Raw genomic sequence first — 22998 nt, forward strand, 5'->3', positions numbered from 1 at the left:
TTTAGGAAGCCTGTAAATTTAGGATAAAGTTCACCTATCCTCTATTGTCCCATGTAGGCATTGGCCTGAGGTTTCTCAGACACATGAAAACAACAGAGAGACACTCCCCTTTGTGTCGTTGCTTTAGTTTTTGATTTCCTGTAGTTTTTATTTCATTCTTTTTTTTTTTTACTTTACATCTTACAAGCTTATGAGACAAAGGAAGAAAAAAATGTACACAGCTCAGCTGGATTAACTGGTATATACTGTTCAGAAACACTGTATTTTGCAGTTTCTTCCAGATCTAAGGAAACTAGGACCATGATAATTTTCATTATACTTTGGAGTGCAGAAAGTACCCTAAATCATACCTTTTCAAAGAAGGTGATTTTAATCTACTCCAGGAAACAGTGACTCGCTTTTTAAATAGACTGCAAGCTCTTAGTGCAGTTACCTCAAAACTCATGACATTTTTAAGCAGCAGTAAACTTTTGTTGTTGTTTTTTTTTGTAGATTTTTTTTTTTGGCAATCTGTAAAGTTCCCAAAAGTTCCCTGAGGAAAATGTCCCTTGGAATTGTGGAATTTGCCCAACTCTGGCATACATGATGGTGCAAACCAATTAAGAAAAGTGACCATAACTTTCTTTGGAAAATGAGAACACCTTAATGCCCTCCAATACAATAAAAATACCGTAATAGTTTTAATTTTGTTTATTTGACTCCCTTCTAACTTTCCTTCCTTCAGTCTCTTGTAGAACAGTGATATGAAATTGTTGCAAAACCACTACAAACTAGAATGGAAAAGAAATCAATATGAACATAGAGTGCTTTTCACAATTAATAACACTCTAGAATCAAGTGAGGTTATGGAGGTTTATCTCCATGATTCAAATGTTTATACAGTAAGACCCCTGTATTTGCGACAGATATATTTCTAGCGAGACTATGATATTCTGAAACCATAGATACAACTGAACACCATTAAATTGCCTGTTTTCTGGTTCCAACATACCACAGGGTTACCTAGAGCAGGGCTTCTTAAACTTTTCCATTTGCACCCTCTTTCGACCTGAGAAATGTATATTTGACTCTAGGTATATAGGTATATAAAACAGGTATAAAATTCAGATATTTACTGATAATAAATCAGCATTTGTAAGGCTCATTAAACAGGCAGATGTTCCTTTTTATGAACTACAGCTGAAGCATCTTCTGCAGAATCCATTTCAAACACTGAACGGGTTTGTGTAAATGTCTAAAACTGCCATTATGTGATTTTCAGAAAACCTTTCCTGTTGCCAAATTTTGTGGACCTCAACACTGACCCCACTTAGGATCAGGACCCACAGTTAAAGAAGCAGTGATCGAGAGGACCTAGAAATTCTTATAGATGTGTTCTTTCTAGGAATTCGTGGTTTGAAGTGAAACCACCCCATGCGAAGGATCGTTACCTTGACACAGTGCTGGGGCTTGCGCCATGATGCCATGAGCTAAACCGTGAAGGGGCACCCAAGACAGGAAGGTCATGCAGAGAGGTCAGACTAAATACGATCCCTGGGGAAGGTAATGGCAACCCACCCCAGTATTCTTGCCATGAAAACTAAATGGATCATGATGCTGGGGAAAATGGAAGGAAGAAGGAAGAGGGGCCGACCAAGGACAAAATGGATGGATGGTATCCTTGAAGTGACTGGCTTGACCTTGAAGGAACTGGGGGCAGCAATGGCCGACAGGAAGCTCTGGCGTGGACTGGTCCATGAGGTCACGAAGAGTCGGAAACGACTGAATGAATAACAACAACAAGTGAAACCACAGATATGGGTTCCACTATTATGGGGATATTACTGCATGCAGCAATCCAAGTATGGGAATCATGTGGCCTCCCAGATGTTTTTGGAGTGAAACTCATAGCATTCCTCACCACTGGTGAAGCTGGCTGCTAGGAGTTATAGCCCAATGACATCTGGAGGGCCGTGAGTTTCCCATCTGTGCATTAATCCTCCACCAGGTTTAAGTTGGCAATAGATTCCCAATATTCTGGTACAGCAAGAACATGTCAACATATTCACTTCTTAGGCACAGATACTACGTTGGAGAAAAGCATCTTCTCCCACTGATTCTTGGAGATGTATAAGCAACAACTATTGTGCCACTAAATATGTTTAACCCTTTAATAGTTTACAATGTTCAAGATGGCACTGAATAACCTGTTCATTTATCCTGTTTGCTTCTGCATGTGGCAGCTATACTCTTTTTTCTTTTATTCATTACACCACATTATGCTAAGCAGAAGAATTCCAAAAGTTCAGATTTTTGTGTTATCTGTGACAAATGACTAACATGAGTGATTACTAACATCAATAATTTTTGCAATCAAGGTAACAGGACAAATTGTTAGTCAAGATCCTAAAAAACAAACAAAAAATAGCCTCCTGGCTCTATACACTATTTATTTATAAAATAGTGACCTGAAGATATACAGTAGAGTCTCACTTATCCAACACTCGCTTATCCAATGTTCTGGATTATCCAACACATTTTTGTAGTCAATGTTTTCAATACATCATGATATTTTGGGGCTAAATTCGTAAATACAGTAATTACTACATAGCATTACTGTGTATTGAACTACTTTTTCTGTCAAATTTGTTGCATAACATGATGTTTTGGTGCTTAATTTGTGAAATCATAACCTAATTTAATGTTTAATAGGCTTTTCCTTAATCTCTCCTTATTATCCAACATATTCACTTATCCAACGTTCTGCTGGCCCGTTTACATTGGATAAGTGAGACTCTACTGTGTATGTTTAGTCTAATCAGCTATCCTTCATATAAGATCCATATACCTTCATAGATATAAAACTAGATTGCTCTATCACACCCATGAAAAATTAAAAATGCATATTCTCTTGATTTGTTTATAATAGCTCTTACAATTTACCCTGATGATTCCAGTATTCAGAAATGACAAATGGTTAAAACATAATAGGAACTGGGGGGAAATCTTTTTGTAGGTGAAAAATGAATGATCTTTAATTATTATACATTGAAATTGATCAAGTCTTTTATTCTATACAGTAGCTACTGATGAGACACAATATTTTATGCTGGCCTTATTGAACCAAGTTGACTTCTGAATTTGAAATTGTTTGATTTGTGAATTATTAGTTCAATAATTCTATTGACTGTTTTTCATTAACTTGATAGGGCTTCTCAAGTAACTATGATAAACACTGGATCTTTTTATATAGTTTTTAAATTTAAAAATGAGTAGAAAAATTGTGTCAATTATCAGCTGATCTTTTTGTGAGAATATTTTATGTTTTTCCATCAAACAACAATGCTGCTTTGAAGCAGTGTAATTTGTTAAAAGGAGAGACTTCACCAGGAAAATGAACACCAGATCGGTGAACGATATTGAATCAAAAATGACATTATCCCCATCTCACCCTTGCCTCACAACTAGTAATGGTCAATATTAGGATACCTCTCTTGTCTAAGGATCCTCACAACTGATATTGATGGGGCATTTATTTATGCCATAAGTAGCAGAATTTGGTTTCTGTTGTACTGTCTTAATGTCAAATTGTTGAAAGATAAGCAAATTTTTTCTCATTATGCAGAATGCAACTTTACTTGTCAGTTTTGGTGGGCAGCTGTATTAATCTCCAATAGGTCTGAACCCCTATTACTCTTATTATGTTCTATACATAAGCAGGGAGAAATTGTTTTTTTTTTAAAAAAAAGAAAGAAAAAGTGGTATAATTTATTTTATTTTTATTCAGACTGATTTTTTCAGTGACAAAACAGCATAGGGTACTGTGGAGGATAATGACTTGGGTTAAAATTCCCTACTCATTCACAAACCTTATTAGGTCTTTCGTAACATTGTTTCTATCCCTTTTCTTACCACTGCACAATGTTTTTGTATCATGAAGCTATATGTAATGAATCCCTTAGCCACATATTCATTGCTTGAAGTGATTTCTGTACAAAATTTGTGGATTCATGCTGCAATCACTCTAATAAGATTACCAGTGTGAAAAAAGAGAAAAGAAACAGTAAGCCCAAGGCCATGTACAATTATTTATCAGTAGCAATAAGAGACATTCCCTTTCACTATTACTACAGTACTTGTACTAGTCCAACATTACTATCTTTTATGGAAGGCTGAGAGAGCACACCAAACACCAGTTATATCCTTTTAAAAACAAAAATAGGGCATATCACAACAATTGACTCTACACAAATACAATTAAGGTCAATGCCATCGAGTGACTAAACTATATAATGACATTATCCACACTTTTATCCTTCCTGAAGTGGATACAGCCTTTCTCTCACACAAGAAGTCCATGAACCATTTCTTGAAGTTCTACAAGTGCTCCAAAGATGGGTGGAGGTATTTTTAGCCTTTTTAAGAGAGTGTGCAGAAGTAAATGTTTATCTCAAAATACTTGAAGATCTGATGTCTACAAGACAGAAGATTGCTCTCTACTGTTCCAGAGGGCAACTATATCTAACTGGCTAAAGAGGTACACTTGTATCAATATTGGTTGAACACCTGGAAAACCTCTCAACACTAAGAGCACTCACCAATGGAACCAATTAACTGGCGTAGAAACTTCTCCTTCTCAAAAACCAAGGAGGTCAAAGAGGCTGGACAGCATTATATTACTGACACTGTCTAGATTTCATCCAGATTGAAGGTAGGCTAGGTGGCCTACATGACCCAACTCTATGCTCATTATGACTGGCATTACTCAATAAGCATCCCTGCCCATCACATCAAAATACATAAAAAGTGGTTCTTTGGTAGCTGTTGGAGCTTTGTTCCAGGAACCACAGTGGGTACAAATGTCTGTGGATGCTCAAGTCACATATCACACAATTGTGTAGTAAAATAATTTGCTTTTTGGAATTTTTAAATTTGTTGAACATTTTCAAGGTGTGGACACAGAAGCTCAACTGTATCTCTTCCGTAATTGCAGCAGGTGGGGCTAATGGCCAGGGCTCTAGAAGACCTCAAATCTCTGCCCTCCATAGACAAAGCAGCCTTCCTTTCACATTTCTAAGAACATTTTACAGTCAGAAACCTACTAGTTTGTCCAAAAATCATGAAAAGACAAAAATGTGAACATTTTTCTCAGAAATTGAAGATCTATAGTATCACTTTCACGTTTTTGGCAAAATTAGCTGATTTTACGCAGCCAAAAGGCAGAAATCATTCTAATCAAAATATCAAATGTAAACATGTCATTACAACATTCAAATGTATATCTTGTCCCCTGATGCTATGTTAAGGATAGACCCTTTTGACAGTGCAATCCTTGAAACAATAACTGTATTTTGTTAACATGGATTGGGCAAAGCTCAAGATGGAAACTGTGAACTAACATAAAGTTCAAATCCCTTAGAGTGCAGTCTCAAAATATGTTGTTAAAGCCATACTGACAATCAGCAGGAGTGAGGAAGACATGCTTTATACTGTCGTCTTCTTCTACATGAGAAGTAAAACAAGGACTGACAGACCAGGCTGAGGAGGATTCAGTATAGGTTCTAGTTTCAGTGCCAAATTCAGTAGAAATTGTAGTCTTTTTAGGACATTACAGAGCAGGTGGGTTTTCAGATAATTTAGCCTCTTTATGCATCCTTAATAATGTTTCCCAACTTGAGCATTTGTATAGATGCTAGACCTGGACCCTACTCTTTCCCCATTTAGAAGAAAAACATTTTTCAAAATCCTTGGGCCACAAATTGTAATGCTAGTACAAATCAAGGTTGGCCCTTCCCTCTTCTATTTTAAATTCTGCTGCTTTGTTGGGAAACATCTTTTAGATATTTGTCTTCTGGCCTCCACTAAAGAGGAGGGTTGTGTCAGGTCTCAATATGTAGCTTGACACTAATAGGGTAGTGATTCAGTACAACTGTGGTTTCAGTGCAATGGGTCTATCCCAAAATGTAGAAAATCCACAAGGATGTGAAACATCCTGCACCTGCTGCCTGTTCAACTGCTCTTTCTCTTATGTTGGGCACAAAGAATGTAACAAATGCAATGCTGCTATTCCACACTATATATTACCCTTATTTCAAATAAATATAAAGACACAAGGTAACTCTCAGGAACTTGGGCCATGTGGGAAATGATTTGTAGAACCTGTAGCATGATCAATCATACATAATTATACAATTTCCTGTTTTGGTAACTATCACTACCAATTTGGATGCTTTCCTTCCTGGTCATTTATTTCTACTTCTAGCAGCCATTTACACAGCGCATTTCCAATGTTTGAAGTAGCATTCAGTCTTTCTCCATGGCTTATGTGTAAAGGTCAAATCCTCAGCTCATATGAAATAGCAGCACTCATTACTGTGACATTAACTTATACTTGCTGGAGATCTTGCACAAATCTTTTAAGAATTAATACACACACACACACACACACACACACACACACAGAGGAAGGACTCAGATAAGTATGTAAGGTTAATGCATCCAACTAGGGAAGACATGGAAGACTGATCCCCTTCCTCTGATTTCCCTAATATACTACCAACTGTTTCAGAGAGAGATTGTAGGGGCGATGTCCTATAATGGGCAAACAAGGAAAACACTACTCTGGACAAAGATGCATCACTAGATCTCCACAGTATATTGTGGTATTGTTTATGACCAGAAAGAGTTTTCTTTCTTTTTTTAAACAATACCATGAAACATCATTCTAACAATACTAACTAGAGAGTCTTTGTAGTTCCATAGCAGATAGAGGCAGACAGCATTCCCTAAAGGGTACATTTCTATGATGCAGAATCAATAATCAAAAGAAGAAGGAAGTTTACAAAATGTACAAAGGTAGTCTTGCTCACCATTGAGGTCCCACATCTAATAAAGCACCAAGAATACGTCTCCTATTACAAGAGAGAATTCCTCTCTCGCAGCATGGAAGGAAGAAAAAGAGAAAAGGAAATATGAGAGAGACCATGACCAAAGAAGGTCTCGGGTGAAAGATTTAATTCAGCAGAGAAAGACTTCAGACTCACCTTCCTGCTGTTATTTCTCCACTCTCAAAAATTATTTTCCCCATCTGAGATTAAGCATATGGGAAGCAATGGGGTTTAAGGATTTGGAGACCTTCTCTATTTACTCACACACATTTGAGAAAAGGGGCACGAATAATTGTTTAGAGCAAGCTGAGTGTCAGGCTCCAGTCTCCTGCATGCAACAATGGCAGGATCAAGAAAAGGAAATATGTCACAGTAACACAATAAGTTATAACTACAACTTAAAAGATGCAGGGAGAGAAGATATATATTGTCCTAAATTTGTGTTCTGGTAATTGTGATTTCTGATTGAGGGACATCCAAGTAGTTTGGCAACTTCCTTTAAAACTCCTGTGTTCATTTGCGAGTCTTGAGATGCCTCAGATCTCCACCAAATGTTTTTTTTTTTAAGTTCTACTGCCAGCTGTCTCCTGCCACAATGGAGTTAAAGGGTATGTGGGCAAGCACATGTGAGTCTGGGACAATCTATCCACACCACAAAATTTAGGGATCCACAGGTGTTATTAATTCTAGTACTAAGAGCCAGTATTAAAATTACAAACCACTGAGATTCCCCCCTAGTGTGATAAGTGCAGAATTACACATTATCTCTGCATACTTTTCAATCTTGAAATGAATGCCCTAAGCTTCTTGGGCCCAAGTTTTATAACTAGTCATTCTAGAAACTAAATAAAATTTCTTTAGTTTTTTGTACTCAGGGAAGCTGAACAGCTGTATTTAAAAGAAAACAAAAACTCGGGAAAACATTGAAACAGGGTTTTTGCCTAGAAAGTGATAAAAATACTTGCCTGACATTACCTTTTTGTTATTTGCATCAAACACAAAAACCAGCAGCTGATACTCATTGCACACTGGTAGGAGCACTTCTGGTTCAATGTGGACACAGTATACATCCATGTATAACCAAAGATAAAAGAAAAGAAACACCAGCTATTTGCTGTGCAACAGTGAACTAGCCACCTTCAGGTAAATAGTGTCTTAAGATTGAGTTGAATTGAATGCAAGTGAAGCTGAAATGTTTAGCTCATTCTGAATATAATGAAACATGAAAAAATGCAACATACTTTCCTTCTTTGTAACAAAAGTAAAAATACTGGTTTTCCTCCTTTGCTGCTAAAACCAGTTGGCATGTTTCTGTTTCTGCCTTTATTAGGGTGGCAATGTACATGTACTTTGTCTCAAAGATACCCAGAATCTCATTTTCTATGGCACAAATATCATAGTTCTTCCTAGTGTTCTTATCTGGCTACCTGCTCCCCCACCCCCAACCCTTCATAAATTAATTAAAAAGCAATTATGGAGGAAACAACATCACATACCCTAGGACTGGTGGCCAAAATCTCTATGTACAGTCCCATACATTTATAATTATATAATCAAAATGAAGAAACGTTTTGTTGAAACTGAACAGTCTAGGACCGCACCAGGACCTCTGATTTCAGATGGAGGGAGGCCTCCTGTAATAGTCACAGAGGGGAGCCAATATAACTGTTGGACAGCAGCGAAGTTGGCGGAAAAGGAATTGTTTCCTGCCCTGCTGTGAAATGAGATGAGCATGTAGGAGACACAAGGCACTGTCGGTTTGTTCTTGGTGGGGAAACAGGAGGCTTCAGGATTGAGGGGGAAGGGTCCTTATTGCTTATCAACAGCACCTTGTTCAGCAGAACTTTCCTTGTTGGTGGTCTGTGCGTGCCAAGGGGTTTCTTTAAAAACAAACCAGCAGTTTCCAGCCCACAGTATAAAGTTGACAAAGCCAAACAGCTAAGGAAGAAAGAGAAATGTGCACAGTTATTGCAAAAATACTCATGCATAGGTCTAAACATTTTAGACAAAACACTGACCCCAAAAGTTGGGTTGACAATTATTTTAAAATCACTGGATCCATACTAAAAGAATATGGCATAAAATGCCCAGTGCGCTTGTCTGTTGCCCAGCTGCTCAAATATGTACCAGTAGTTAGATCATCACTAACACTAAAAACATCAGAAGAACTGTTATACTTTGTTCCTGCATGCTGTTTAACTCAGCAATTACTGTACCAAGTAAAAACACAGGGTTGGGAAACTCAGCTCAGCCAGTGGGGTAATTTCATCCCCAGGATCCCACCAGATGCCACTCTGACCCCACTGTGAGCTACATGCTGCCCATTCCTAAACGTTTTCCCCTAAAGGACTGTCTTTATCTGTGTGGATCCAACTATATCTTCAGAATAACCTTGGGGACTCAGCTTATTAGCAGAAGTTGTCAAAGCGTGGTCCTGAATGTACTGGCTAAGCTATATTTTATTGTTGTTTCTCTTTTTTAATATTGAAAATCAATCTGATCATTTTAACAGTTTAACTATAACATTTCATTATCATATTAGAAATTCTGTTTTGGTGTTCATTGCCTAAGGTGAGTTTTTTCAGAGCAGCAGTGTATAAATATTGAAAAACAAATATTTCTTACAGATTTGCCATACTTCAATTTTCTAGAAAACTGGAAAACAGAAAAAGAGTAAGGTTGTCTCCACTAAGTACAAATGAGCAGACCATTCTTCTCTAGCGAGCAGGTGAAAAAAGCCTCTGAGAGATGCATTTAGGAAATACATGTATAAACTGCATATTCAGACATTTTTCTGCTAGCAGCTATTTGACGAGACAAACAAAATTGTTTGAAGAGATGGCAGTGTCTACATTCACTATCTTTAATTTAGCTGTTACTTTAAATCGGAACTTGGAAAGGTAGGCATGCCAACTAGAAGGATTCTGGGAGTTGTAGTGCAAAAGAAAAACTTTCCCAAGATCTGGTTTAGCACTCTTCTGAAGAATATTGGAAGCGCTGAAATCAGATATCAATCAATGTCACTATACTACATCTGATGCAATGCAAGTGAAAGCCTGCCATCTGCTCCCTCAAAATACACAGCCCTGTTCCACAAACAATTCTTACCACAGAGATGTTGGCCAGGCCCATAGAAGGAGTAGCCCCAGCATTACAAACAGCAGACTTGAGTTGACACACTGACATGGCAGCAATGAGACTAGAAGGTCGTGTAGCTCCTTTCACATCTGACAGGCCCTTGCCCCAAGCTGAAAACGCTACTAGCCAGAAAAAGGTAAATGAGACAGTGACACAGAAATCCTGCAAGAAAAAAAGACAACATCACAATAGCACCAACTCCAAGTAAAGCTATTTCCCTAATTCTACCCAAAGTAGGGAGGCCTGGGGGCTGCTGGACTGTCCTCCTCCCATATCACCTCTCAGGCTCTTTACATGGTGATTTATGTATTCCAAAACATGCCTAATTTACAGAGATACTCAATATATGCTGAAGAAATTTAAAAGTGATATGAGCCGCCCACAATCCAAAACCCTTCACACAGTCCTAAAGGGAAAATGTATAATGGTTAAGCATCCCTTATTCAAAATTCCAAAACTGGTAGCTGAGACAGAGACACCTTTTCTGATGGCTTAATGTACACAAGCTTTGGTTCATTCGCAATCTATTAGAATATTGTGTATAAAATTTCTTTCATGCTATGAGAATAAGGTGTATATGAAACATAAATGAATCTCATATTTTAATTTGAGTCTCATCTCCAAGTGTCTCATTATCTTATTATAGTAAAAGGTAAAGGTTTTTCCCTGACGTTAAGTCCAGTCGTGACCGACTCTGGAGGTTGGTGCTCATCTCCATTTCTAAGCCGAAGAGCCGGCGTTGTCCATAGACACCTCCAAGGTCATGTGGCCGGCATGACTGCATGGAGCACCGTTACCTTCCCGCCGGAGCGGTACCTATTGATCTACTCACATTTTGCATGTTTTCGAACTGCTAGGTTGGCAGGAGCTGGGGCTAACAGCGGGCGCTCATTCCGTTCCCGGGATTTGAACTTGGCACCTTTTGGTCCGCAAGTTCAGCAGCTCAGCGCTTTAACGCACTGTGCCACCAGGGGCCCTATCTTATTATGCAAATACCAAAATCAAAACTATTTCTGGTCCCAAGCATTTCAGCAAGCACAGCTTGTCACGTCAAAGAGGTGCCAAGCAAAGCCAAGATCCATCCAATACAGACTCTGGTTGTGTGAATTGGTCCTCAGTGTGAAAGTAGCCCAAGGAAAAAAATGAATGTGGAATTTCAATGGCAACATTTCCCATGTGGATAAAGAATTGCTTTTAATCCCTGAGGCACTTATAAAATAATTTCATTTTTAAAGCTATTCTAATTGTTTTCAGCATAGCTTAATCCCAAACTAAGTGCATAAAGGATTGCTGCTTCAGGCACGGTTTATGTGTTACAAGTCTTAAAAACAAATAACAAAAACCTAAACTAAGATCTTACCGCAAAAGGTAGTTTTTTATTCTCTTTGTAGAGGGAGTGGAACCGCAGATAGACTGCAAGAGCTGCCATGGTGTACAGGAAGGCAAAAACGCCCAAGGTCACAAAAAACTCCGCAGGTGCTGAAAAGTCTCCCATGAGGTGTAGCACCCGTTTAGCAGTAGATCCACGAATACAGTCTGGCATCTCAAATGGAACTTTGTACAACCTGGTCAAAATGAAAGTGAGAGGAACAGAGACAATAGTATAGTTTAAATAAGAAGGCACAGAGGCCCTTTTCTGTACCCTTCTAGCATCTGGTCAAACAGATTTTTGCAGGTTTTAAACCTGTTTATCAGATAGGAAAGTGTGTGCATATACGAGCAGTGCATTGCTTCCCATTTTCAAACTGTCCTAATTCTCTAGGTGAGGAGGGATTCTGAGCAATAACAGTAAGTTTTTGGCTCTTTTATTAGATGAGCTTATGTCATTATTCCCACCTAAGAAGAGCCTATGTGGGACTCCGCTTATCCTCAGCAATATCCATTTCTAACTATGGTGACAGGCTGTGTGTTCCCTATCCAGCTACTATGATAAGTACACAATGGCTCCTTATGAAGGAACCACCCTCTTTGGCACTGATATTGCTTTCAACAGCTGCATATTTGGGACAAATGCTTTTATGTGTTGGTTTGCATCTTTACAAGATTGAGATGTCTCCTTTCTTCTGGGAGATTCACCAGCTCTACAATACAGACAACTGTTTTTTTTTTAAACAACATATTGATCCAGTATTTGATTAGCTTTCTACCACAATTGCCAGTAGGTAACATAGACTTTGTTGCTAATGCACAGGCTTGCTGCCTAGATAGTGATTAAGAAGAGCAAGGACAGAGAATGTGATATGGGCTTCTGACCCATGTAAGCCGCCCCGAGTCCCTTCGGGGAGATGGTGGCGGGGTATAAGGATAAACATTATTATTATTATATCTGTTTTAAAATCCTTGGATTGGCTGCTATTTGACCCAATGTCTACTTACCACCTATGTCTTAGCACATGTATTTCACAGGTGTATGTAAAATAGCCAAATTTACAGCTATGAGTTTTTGATTTTAATGATCACCTTTTGTTGTACTTAGGATTATCTTAGGACACTAGTCACCTGCACATGTGATTTCCAATTTCCATTTCAAATTGTAGCATACATACATATGTGTGTGCACACATGTAATATATAGGCCAATTTCACCAGGAAGAAGGGTTAATGGAAAAGGAAATAACTAAGCCAAACACTGTTAATTACTAAAGGAGTCAGAGAAAGTGCTCTCAAGTTAGTGAGGGAGGAAATACATGTAAAATATCTGTTATAGTAATCAATAATATGCAGAAAATAACTACACATAAAAAATGGAAAGGTGTTTTTCCTTAATCATACATACCCTATGCTACATTATCATCACTATCATCTATACAACACCATCACTGTACATGGTGCTTTAAAAGTAAAAGAATAACAAAATTGTTCCCTGCCCTCGGGCTTACAATCTAATTAAGACATGACACAAAAGGAAGAAGCAATGGCAGTGTAGGATGGGACTAAGTTCAGCGGATGTCTCCAAGGCCACAGAAGTAGCAGCTGGGATGGAGGGAGGTATTTTCATTTACTTCTCGATGATAAAGTTGTTCCTGCCTTTTGTCTTCCTCTGAGGCTGGGGAAGTGACAATTGGGATAGATGGATGGATGTCTGCATGGTAACCATTGCCACTCAGCATAAATATTCTTTGTTCAGAAGAGGATCCAGTATCAGATGCAGCAAACTTCTGGCCTTTCATCTGATTCTGGGCCTTGGCATGATGAAGCTGTGCCTACTTCTTCTTTGGCCCCATCTGCACTGCCATATAATGCCATTTCAGAATGCAGATTAACTGTACTAAACTGGATTATATGGTAGCGTAGATTCATATAATCCAGTTCAATGCAGTTCAATCTGCACTATGAGTCGACACTGATGATAAAATGCAGTTTCAAACTACATTATAAGGGAGTATAGATGTGGCCTTCTTATCTTCCACTAAGGCCAGGCCAGCAGCAGTTAGGACAGAGGCATAATGGACCCTGCCAGTTTCTTCTCTCCCTTTGTGGCAAGGACAGTAGCAGTTGGGCTAAATGGAGGGCTGCTTGGTAACCACTGACACCCACCACTCAGCATGTAGCCATCCTCCTCCTTATTCAGAGGAGGATGGCTACATAATATCTCCAGTATCAGATGCAGGAAACTTCTGTATATCAGTTATGGGGAATGAAATTTGCACGGTATATTCCTATTCCACTGGTGAGCTTTCCACAGACATCTGGTTGGCCACTGTATGTGTAAAATGTTGAATTGGATACACCATTGGTTAGATTCAATATGGCTGTTTTTATATCTAGCAGGATCATGTTTTTTCATCCTATATTGCCACCTCCTCAGATAAATACTATCCTCTTGAAGATAAATGTATTGTATTGGAGAGAAATGGCTTGGTTGGATTTTGGCAAAATAGAAGTGTACCATCAATATACAACAATATATATGATATTTATATATACACACACATATATATAGCATCGATACATATACATATATACATATATATGCATGTATACGTATATGCATATATGTAATATATATTGAAGGTACACTTCTATTTTGCCAAAATCCAACCAAGCCATTTCCCTCCAATAAAAAGCTAAACTCCTCTTCAAGAGGATATCTATCACTTTGCAAACACACCACAGATATCAAGTAGATTATAAAAATTGGAAAAATGGAACTCTATGGCTATAGTTTATGTCACTAAGAAGAGATATCATAGCTCTCCACTCAGCTGTTACCAGGTTGTATAATGTCAGTGGTTGTCAACATATAAATAGCCTCCAACCTCTTCCCACCAATGCCATTTGAACCAGGCCTGTTATTGCAGTCAGAGATTCTGTAGTGTGAGCCCCCAGGAAAGGCTTCCAATGTCAAACTAAGCATTTACTAACATTAAAACCAAATAGTTTTCTTCTATTTTTCTCCAAGAACTACAAAGCCAACCTCCATAGATGTGCCAATCAAATCCTTATTATGTGAAATTATTGCACCAATGGTCATAAAATTGACTCCACAGAAGTCACCTAAGAATTCAGTGAGATCTTTTTAAAAGTCAGCTGAACTTTCACTGTAAAATGTAAATATGTTTTTAAACAGTTCCACTGGCTGCCGATAAGTTTCTGGTCTCAATTCAAGGTGCAGGTTATCACTTATAAAGCCCTAAATGGTTTGGGACCTGCCTATCTTTGCGATTGCATCTCCCCCTAGAAACTTGCACAACCTCTAAAATTGTCTGGGGAGGTTCTCCTCTCTCTCCCACCCCTGTCACAAGTGTGGTTAGTGGGGATGAGAGAGAGGGCCTTCTCAGTGGTGGCCCCCAGGCTCTGAAACTCTCTCCTCAGGGAGATTAGACTGGCATCCACCCTGTCCACTTTCCGTAAAGATCTAAGCACAAGGATATGCCACTGTGGTTTTGATTAGGCAGTTCCCTAGATAATTTTGGCCTCAGCTATGGTCCAAGTCTAGTACTTGCACTTTACTACTGCTTCTTACCCAGAGATAAAGTGCTCTTCTTACATTGCCCTTCATTCCTAATTTCGTCATCTGGCTTCTGCACTTTATCCATCAGCCCTGTCCTTGTAACTGATTTGCACTAGCCCTGCCCACCCCTCAGAAACTGTTTACTACTCAGGCCATTGGTGGTTTGTTCAATGGTGTTTTATACTGCTTTATGTTATCTGTAACAGGGGCCCCTGGTGGCACAGTGTGTTAAAGCGCTGAGCTGCTGAACTTGCGGACCAAAAGGAACCAGGTTCAAATCCCAGGAGCGGAATGAGCGCCTGCTGTTAGCCCCAGCTCCTGCCAGCCTAGCAGTTCAAAAACATGCAAATGTGAGTAGAACAATAGGTACCGCTCCAGGCGGGAAGGTAATGGTGTTCCATGCAGTCATGCCGACCACATGACCTTGGAGGTGTCTACGGACAACGCCGGCTCTTCGGCTTAGAAATGGAGATGAGCACCAACCCCCAGAGTTGGTCACGACTGGACTTAATGTCAGGGGAAAAGCTTATGTTATCTGCTGTTTTATTTTGTCCTATTATGATGTTGTTTTATCAATTTCATTATGCTATATTTTAACTGTATTGATCAGGCTTGTCCCCATGTGCGCTACCCCAAGTCCCTTTGGGGAGATGGAGACGGGATACAAAAATAAAGTTATATTTTATTATGACACAGCAAACAAGATAGATATGCTGGATTTCATATCACAAAATCACAAGTCGAACACTTCCCAAGTGTCTAGGACTGTGTGATGTATTTTCGGATGATGCGCGCAGATCCCAGCAGGGTGGCCTTTTGCAGTTGGTTATATTATTATTATTATTATTATTATTATTATTATTATTATTATTATTATTATTATTATTATTTTATGACACAGCAAACAAGATAATATGCTGGATTATTATTATTTATTTGAAACTAGTTTAAATGTTTATTTTCCTATTTCCATGTTATTTTTATATAATTTCTATTCAGAACTAAAATTTTGGTAAAGGTATAAGGAACACAAAAATCTAAGGACTTTGCCAAAGAGGAACTCAACAACCATGTGAAATAAGGGTCCCTACAACAAAGACATGACCGGGAAGGAACCATACTACCTCCCCTCCAATCAAAAGATTGCAGGGTTACTGATTCATCAGAAAGAAATATTCTCTGTCCCTGCTGTTACCTAATTTGGAAGCCAAGCAGCAAGAGGGGCTCAAAGGATGGAAGCCAAGACCTCAACCATCTTAGGTACTTCTCAATCAATAAGCAATTAATTATTTCAAATGAATATTAGCCAGATATTTTGTTCTGTGCTGCCGCTGCCAGAACCATAACCACTGATTCCAATTTGTTCTCCTTCTTGTCAAAGGCATTTCAATAGACTTCACAGACATGTCTCTATTTATAGCTATCAGATGTTGGCAGGAAGGCAAAGATGCATGGAGATATAACTGCGTTCACATCTTTCACACACTGAGCATAGGATTGATTTCCTTCTAACTTTGGTCTTGCTTCTACTCATCCAGCAAGACTTGTGGTAAATCCCTAACATGAAAGCCTTTGCTGCTGTTTTTCCTGATCCTAGTAAAGGTAATCTCCTAATCGGGCACCCTATAAAGAGCCTGGGAACACCACTCTCAATCTAATCCACCCTCTCATTTTTGGCAGTTGTAAGTGCTGCAAACACTTGTCTGTAATTCATTGATCAGTAAGCCCTGCCATAATCTGGTGACTATTGCTTAAAGAGAGACGGAGAGCACACAAGGAAAAAGAATTTATAACATTGTATACCTGTTTTTATGCCTCTCAACAGATGACAGATGTGTCAGGTCAGCTGCTACTTTTAAGTTTGCAGAGAAGGACATTCCGACAAGTCTGACAGCAATCAGAAGTAGCAGGTGCACTACTGCCCAGGCACTACATTTCCACTTTGGAAGTGGGTAAGGAGGCGATTGGAGGTGACAACTAATGCATGAGTTTTGTGTTTTAATCACTGCTGTGGAACAGTTTTGATGGCACCTTCCTGCAAACCTCTGGTCTATTATTTTGTCTGGCAGTGACTGGTACAGGAATTACCCTGTCTGTTGGGTACATCAGTCCAACTGACATCTACAGTAAAGTCTCAATTATCCAACATTTGCTTATCCAACATTCTGGATTATCCAACGCAGTCTGCCTCCCGCTCGGATCCACAGCTGTTTCTCTAGGCAGCAAGGCCTGAACTTTTTACGGATTTAATTTCCAACAATGTTGTTACTGTAAGTTCATTTTATGCAATTTTATCTTTATTTGTAGTCAACTGGTCAGTAACCTATGTTTTTGTAGTCAATGTTTTCAATACATTGCGATATTTTGGTGTGATGTTTGAATTGCTTTTTCTCTCAATTTGTTGTAAAAACATGATATTTTGGTGCTTTGTAAAATCATAATGTAATTTGATGTTTAATAGGATTTTCCCCAATCCCTCCTTATTATCCAACATTTTGCTTATCCAACATTCTGTTGACCTGTTTATGTTGGATAAGCGAGATTCTACTGTACTACAAGGTCCATTGGAACTGCCATTAGAAAGTTCTGCTGTTAGTTTTTACAACACCATGTTTATTTCAATTGTATCTTGCGTTTCAGCTCTAAATGAACAACTCAACCCTAAATAAGAGTCGGTGTAGTACAGTGGTTTGAGCATTGAGCTTTGATCCTAGATACAAAAATTCAAATCTCTGCTCAAATGTAGAAACCCACTCTGTGACCTTGGGTAAGTTTCACTCTATCAGCCTCAAAGGAAAGCAAAGGCACCTCTCCAATACATTTTGCCAAGAAAGCCCTATGATTGGTCTAGTTGCTAAATGTCAGAAACTACTTGAAAGCATACAACAAGAACCTCAAATATGACCCAGCATCTTGTTTTTGAATTCCAGTTCCATATGTCAGACTTATGTCCTTCCAATCCACCTTTGTTGGTCACTGTGGAGCATCGGATAACATTTTGTCCATGCAACAACTGGAATCCTCCCAAACAGTGCAATCACAAACGTGACCATGTCTGTGTTACGAGAGAAACGGAGAATCAGCAGGGATGCATCCAGCTATTTTACTGCAGCTGAATACACTATGACATGCATCCAAAAGGAACTTCTGTCGTCCCGCAGAAAACCACTGCAGATACCTGTCAGAAGCACCTCACTACAGGAATATAGCTGGATACATCCCTGGAGATCCCCCTGTTTTTCCAACAATGAAGAAACACTACTGCTTACAAGGTGAGTTGGGTAGCATAAGTACTATATATACTTGAGAATAAGCCAAGGCACCTAATTTTACCACAAAAACTAGGAAAACTTATTGACTTGAGTATAAGATGAGGGTAGGGAATGCAGCAGTTACTGGTAAATTTCAAAATAAAAAGATATGAATAAAATTACATTAATTGAGACATCAGTAGGTTAAATGTTTTTGAATATTTACATAAAACTGTAATTTAAGATAAGACTGTCCAACTCTGATTACCTACATACTTGAATATAAGCAGGCCAGGACCCTCACTCAAGTATAAGCTGAGGGGGGCTTTTCAGCTCTAAAAATGGCTGAAAAACTCAGCTTATACTCAAGTATATATGGTAGATGAAGCTGTGAAAATGTAACAGCTTGATAGATATATGTCTCCTGATGCAAAATCTTGGCCATCATTTGAATCTCAATGTAATGCATTTAAATTAAAAAGAAGTGGGAGGAGGGAAATTTAACTCAGTTCAAACATCCACAAAACATATGCCAGCAAAACAGAATTCCAAAGCATATGGAAACCCCTAAAGGGTACAGTGGCATCGAGAAGGGTGGGTTCTTTTACTGACAACAAATCTCATTTCCTCAGATTGGTCTGGAGATTATGATGCCTACAACCAAGGAGTTCCAGGCTATTATCCATTTTAAATAGGCATCCTTGGGCCAGCTGGAAAGAGAGATGCTTCCCTTGAAAGATTCCTGGATGATGGAGAAAATATCTGGGCAGATGGAGATTCTGGTGTCCAGGCGCCTGGGAAGGATGGATGCCAAGTGCCCAAGTGAAACAGAAAAAAATCTTCCCAAAAGGAAATCAGAAGAAGCTTGAACAGATGTTACTTTCTACAAATGCATCATTCAGAAGATAAAGTTTTTTGTTAGCACTGTTCACCCATGGGCTCTCTTTAGATCTCAGAAAACTCCAGATCAGCATACCAACCCATCACACAGTGTTACAAGCATTCTCTCATATCTTCTAAAACTTTGAAGCATTTATCTTCATGAACACAGTTGAGAACAGATTTTTTAAAAGGCATATACCGTCCATCCACATCTGCAGTCTTGACTTTTTCAGATTTGATTATTTACAGATTTGATTTAAAAATGTTCTCTCTAGGAATCTCTAGGTCCTCCAATGTGACTCTAGGCCCTTCCACACAGCCATCTATCAAGGCAGAAGATTCCACAGTATCTACTTATCTGGATCCACCCTGCCACTCCGGTTCAAAGCAGATAATTTGGGATTTTATTCAGCTGTGTGGAAGGGGCTATTCCTAGAGATGTTCTTTCAGGCAAAAATATAGCAATTTCTTTATTTGCATTTTTCAATATCATTGGGGGTTTCTAGCTCTTAACCTCAGGGAATATGGAGGGTTGACTGTATTCAGAGGAAAAAAAGTCAACCACACAAGCATATGTGTAGTACCAGCTAAAATGTAAAATGCAGATAGCAACTGAGTCCTATATGTTTATGAGAATGAATTTTCCTTAATATATTATTGTAACTAGTATGTCCATTTTCAGGATCTTGATGGCAGATTATCTGGCCTTGCACCGACATCATGATAGAACAGCAAACAGCACAATTACCTGTTTTTAAACTTTTGAACTTACAGGAAATGATCCAATGTGGGCCACAACTGCATGCATTCTGTATATATTTGTCAAAAATTGCTTTTCTACCCATCAGAGAATTACTGGTCACTTCTATATCTACCAAAATGTTTTTATTGTGTTTTATATGCCTTTGATTTTATATGTTTATATGTTTTAAATGTATCTTGTTGTTGTATTTTGTGGTGTATTTTGGGCTTGGTCCACATGTGAGCTGCCCCGAGTCCCTTTAGGGAGATGGGGCGGGATACAAGAATAAAGTTGTTTATTATTATTATTATTATTATTATTATTATTATTATTATTATTATTATTATTACCACCACCAGCGGAAGTGAAGCAGCAACTTTTGAATAATGGGCCAAATATAGAATTCAAAAACATCACGGTGTTAATCAGCAATATCAGTAACCAAAAGAATCTCGTAGCACCTTACAGACCAAATGATAAAAATAAGTTGATAGCATAAGCTTTTGTAGATCAAGGGTGCATCTGCACCATAGAATTAAAATAGTCTGACACCACTTTAACTGCCATGGTTCAATGCTATGGAATCATGGGAGTTGTAGTTTGTGAGCCACCAGCCCTCTTTGACAGAGAAGACTAAAGACCTTGCAAAGCTACAACTTCCACGATTCCATAGCTTTGAGACATGGCAGTGAAGGGGTGTCAAACTGCATTAATTCTACAGAGTAGATGCACTGTTAGCTATCAATTTCTTTCTCTCAGGCTCAGATATACTGTATTTACCCAAAGCTAATGCTCACCTTTTTGGGCTAAATCATCTTGCCAAAATTAGAGTACGCATTAGATTCACATAATATGGTAATCTTAGTGCTGAGCCAAAGCAATAGAGGAAACTGCTTTAGGAGCACCTGGAGCTCATATTTGAGGGAGACCTATCTCTTCGGCAGGCCTACCCTGACAGTCTTTATACATGAATTTTAAGTGTCCTTTGTTTGATCTGTTTTGTATGTTTTAGTGTGTATTTTATAGAAATACGAGTACATTTTGGTGTGTAACTTTTATGGAGGTATGTTTTAGTATGTGTATTTGTAGTGTTTTTGCTGTACTTATTTATGTTAATTGTTTTGTAACCCACCTTGAGCCATGAAGAGCGGTGGGTAAGAAATAGTTATTATTACTATGACATCTCTAATTTGTCATAGCTCAATGCTATGTAATCCTGGGATATGTACGAGTAGTCTGGCGAGGCATCCGCACTCAGGCAGTTAAAGTGGATTCATTCTACAACATACGCCACTTCCACACAGCCATATAACCCAGAGTATTAAGGCAGAAAACCCCACAATATCTGCTTTGAACTGGGTTTTTTGAGTCCACACTGCCATATATTCCACTTCAAAGCAGAAAATGTGGGATTTTATACAGCTGCGTGGAAGGGGCCACAAATGCACTCCAAGGTTTTCTTTTCCATTACTGAAAGCTTTAGTGCTCCAACACTTTTGTTTTTAAAGCAGGAATGCAAAGCAGGTAGCCACTGCAATAGCCATATTACAAAGAGTGCACCTTTTGCTGCTGTGCATTATATTAGTGAGGTTTTTTTTGGTTTCAGAGTTTTGAAAATCGAGGAGTGCATTAGACTCGGTAGCGCATTAAACTCAATTAAATATGGATAATTCATATTAAGGCAAATCCCTTACTTGTCCTGCTGTGTGATAACATTCCTAAAGTTGGTTTGCACTATGGGACAGGTGAAGCTTCCCAAAAGCCATACCACTAGTTTCATGAACCCAAAGGCCCTTGAACTCCTGTTTCTTGGTCAACAGCTCTCCATACTTCATGGTAGACCAGTTCTGAAACCGAAAAGATTCTGAAAGCATTCTGAGATGTACCTTCAGGATCTGCTATTTAGAAGAAGGAAGTATATTCTGATAAAGCACATCTAAGTCCTCTGACATACAATACAAGGAAAATTCTAGCACTCACTCTGATAGATAGAGCAGTTCTTCCACTCACAAATCTAATCTCTCTTGAGTTAAAACCTCCAGAGCAATTCTATAGAAAAGCCCCCAAAATAACCTGGAGTAATGAGCACCCCAAAGTAAAGTAGCACAAAGGCTAAATATTTTCATTTGAAGATATATTAAGGAAACTTTTTCAAGAAAAGTACATTACACAAAGCTAGAAATAAAATTATACCCCCCCACACTAATAAAGACCTATGACAATATCGCCTAGTTTCTCCTAAATTAGCTCTCAGCACAATTCCCCTTTACCTGAAGGGATATCCAAACTGCACAGTAATAGCGGTCGTCTCTTGAGGATCCTCTGTGCATTTCACAGTTGCCCCTGTTTCTGCACTGAAGGAACCACAGGCTCCAAAGGCAAAAATGGCAAAGAGCTGGAGAAAAAACAAAGGAGTTTAGAACCAAATGTGTCCCGGAGGATAGCAAGCAATGGCACAGACACTCCATGCAAGACGCAAAGCAAACTTCACCAACCACTATGGCCTAAAGGCCTCAGAAATGACACATATAGGCTCATCTTGGAACTCATAACGGCCTTTAAAATCAGCTCACATGCAGCCATTATACCAGTATCACAATGCACATTCATGTAAATTGACATAAAGATCTAGCACAGTGGTTCTCAACCTGTGGGTCCCCAGATGTTTTGGCCTTCAACTCCCAGAAATCCTAACAGCTGGTAAACTGGCTGGGATTTCTGGGAGTTGTAGGCCAAAACACCTGAGGACTCACAGGTTGAGAACCACTGATTTAGCAGATCAATTCAATAAAAAGAATAAGGAACTATTTGTTTACACTCTCTATTTTATTATACTACTTCCCAAATCATAAAAAAGAGAGCTCTAGCTATCAAGAAACACCTAGATCAATGGTTCTCAACCTTCCTAATGCTGCGACCCCTTAACAGAGTTCTTCATATTGTGGTGACCCCCAAACATAAAATTATTTTCATTGCTACTTCAGAATTGTCATTTTGCTACTGTTATGAATTGTAATGTAAATATCTGATATGCAAAATGTATTTACATTCCCTGGACCAAATTTGGCACAAATACCCAATTCGCCCAAATTTGAATACTGGTGAGATTGGGGGGGGGGGGGGGGGATTGATGTTGTCATTTGGGACTTGTAGTTGCTGGGATTT

General features: G+C 38.7%; 1 protein-coding gene across 1 annotated transcript in view; it reads right to left on the bottom strand.

The window, feature by feature from the left end:
* Positions 1–675: 675 nt before the first annotated feature.
* The window catches only part of sypl2 (synaptophysin like 2), a 29197-nt gene continuing 6874 nt past the window's right edge, over positions 676–22998 (bottom strand). The window contains exons 3-6 of the mRNA XM_003220227.4: positions 22104–22228; positions 11365–11569; positions 9975–10166; positions 676–8804 (exon numbers count right to left, since the gene is read on the bottom strand). Coding sequence (XP_003220275.1) covers positions 8676–8804; positions 9975–10166; positions 11365–11569; positions 22104–22228 — 651 coding nt within the window. The 3' untranslated portion in view covers positions 676–8675. The remainder of the gene's footprint in view (positions 8805–9974; positions 10167–11364; positions 11570–22103; positions 22229–22998) is intronic.

This window comes from Anolis carolinensis, chromosome 4 (assembly GCF_035594765.1).
Source record: "Anolis carolinensis isolate JA03-04 chromosome 4, rAnoCar3.1.pri, whole genome shotgun sequence".
Taxonomy (NCBI): domain Eukaryota; kingdom Metazoa; phylum Chordata; class Lepidosauria; order Squamata; family Dactyloidae; genus Anolis; species Anolis carolinensis.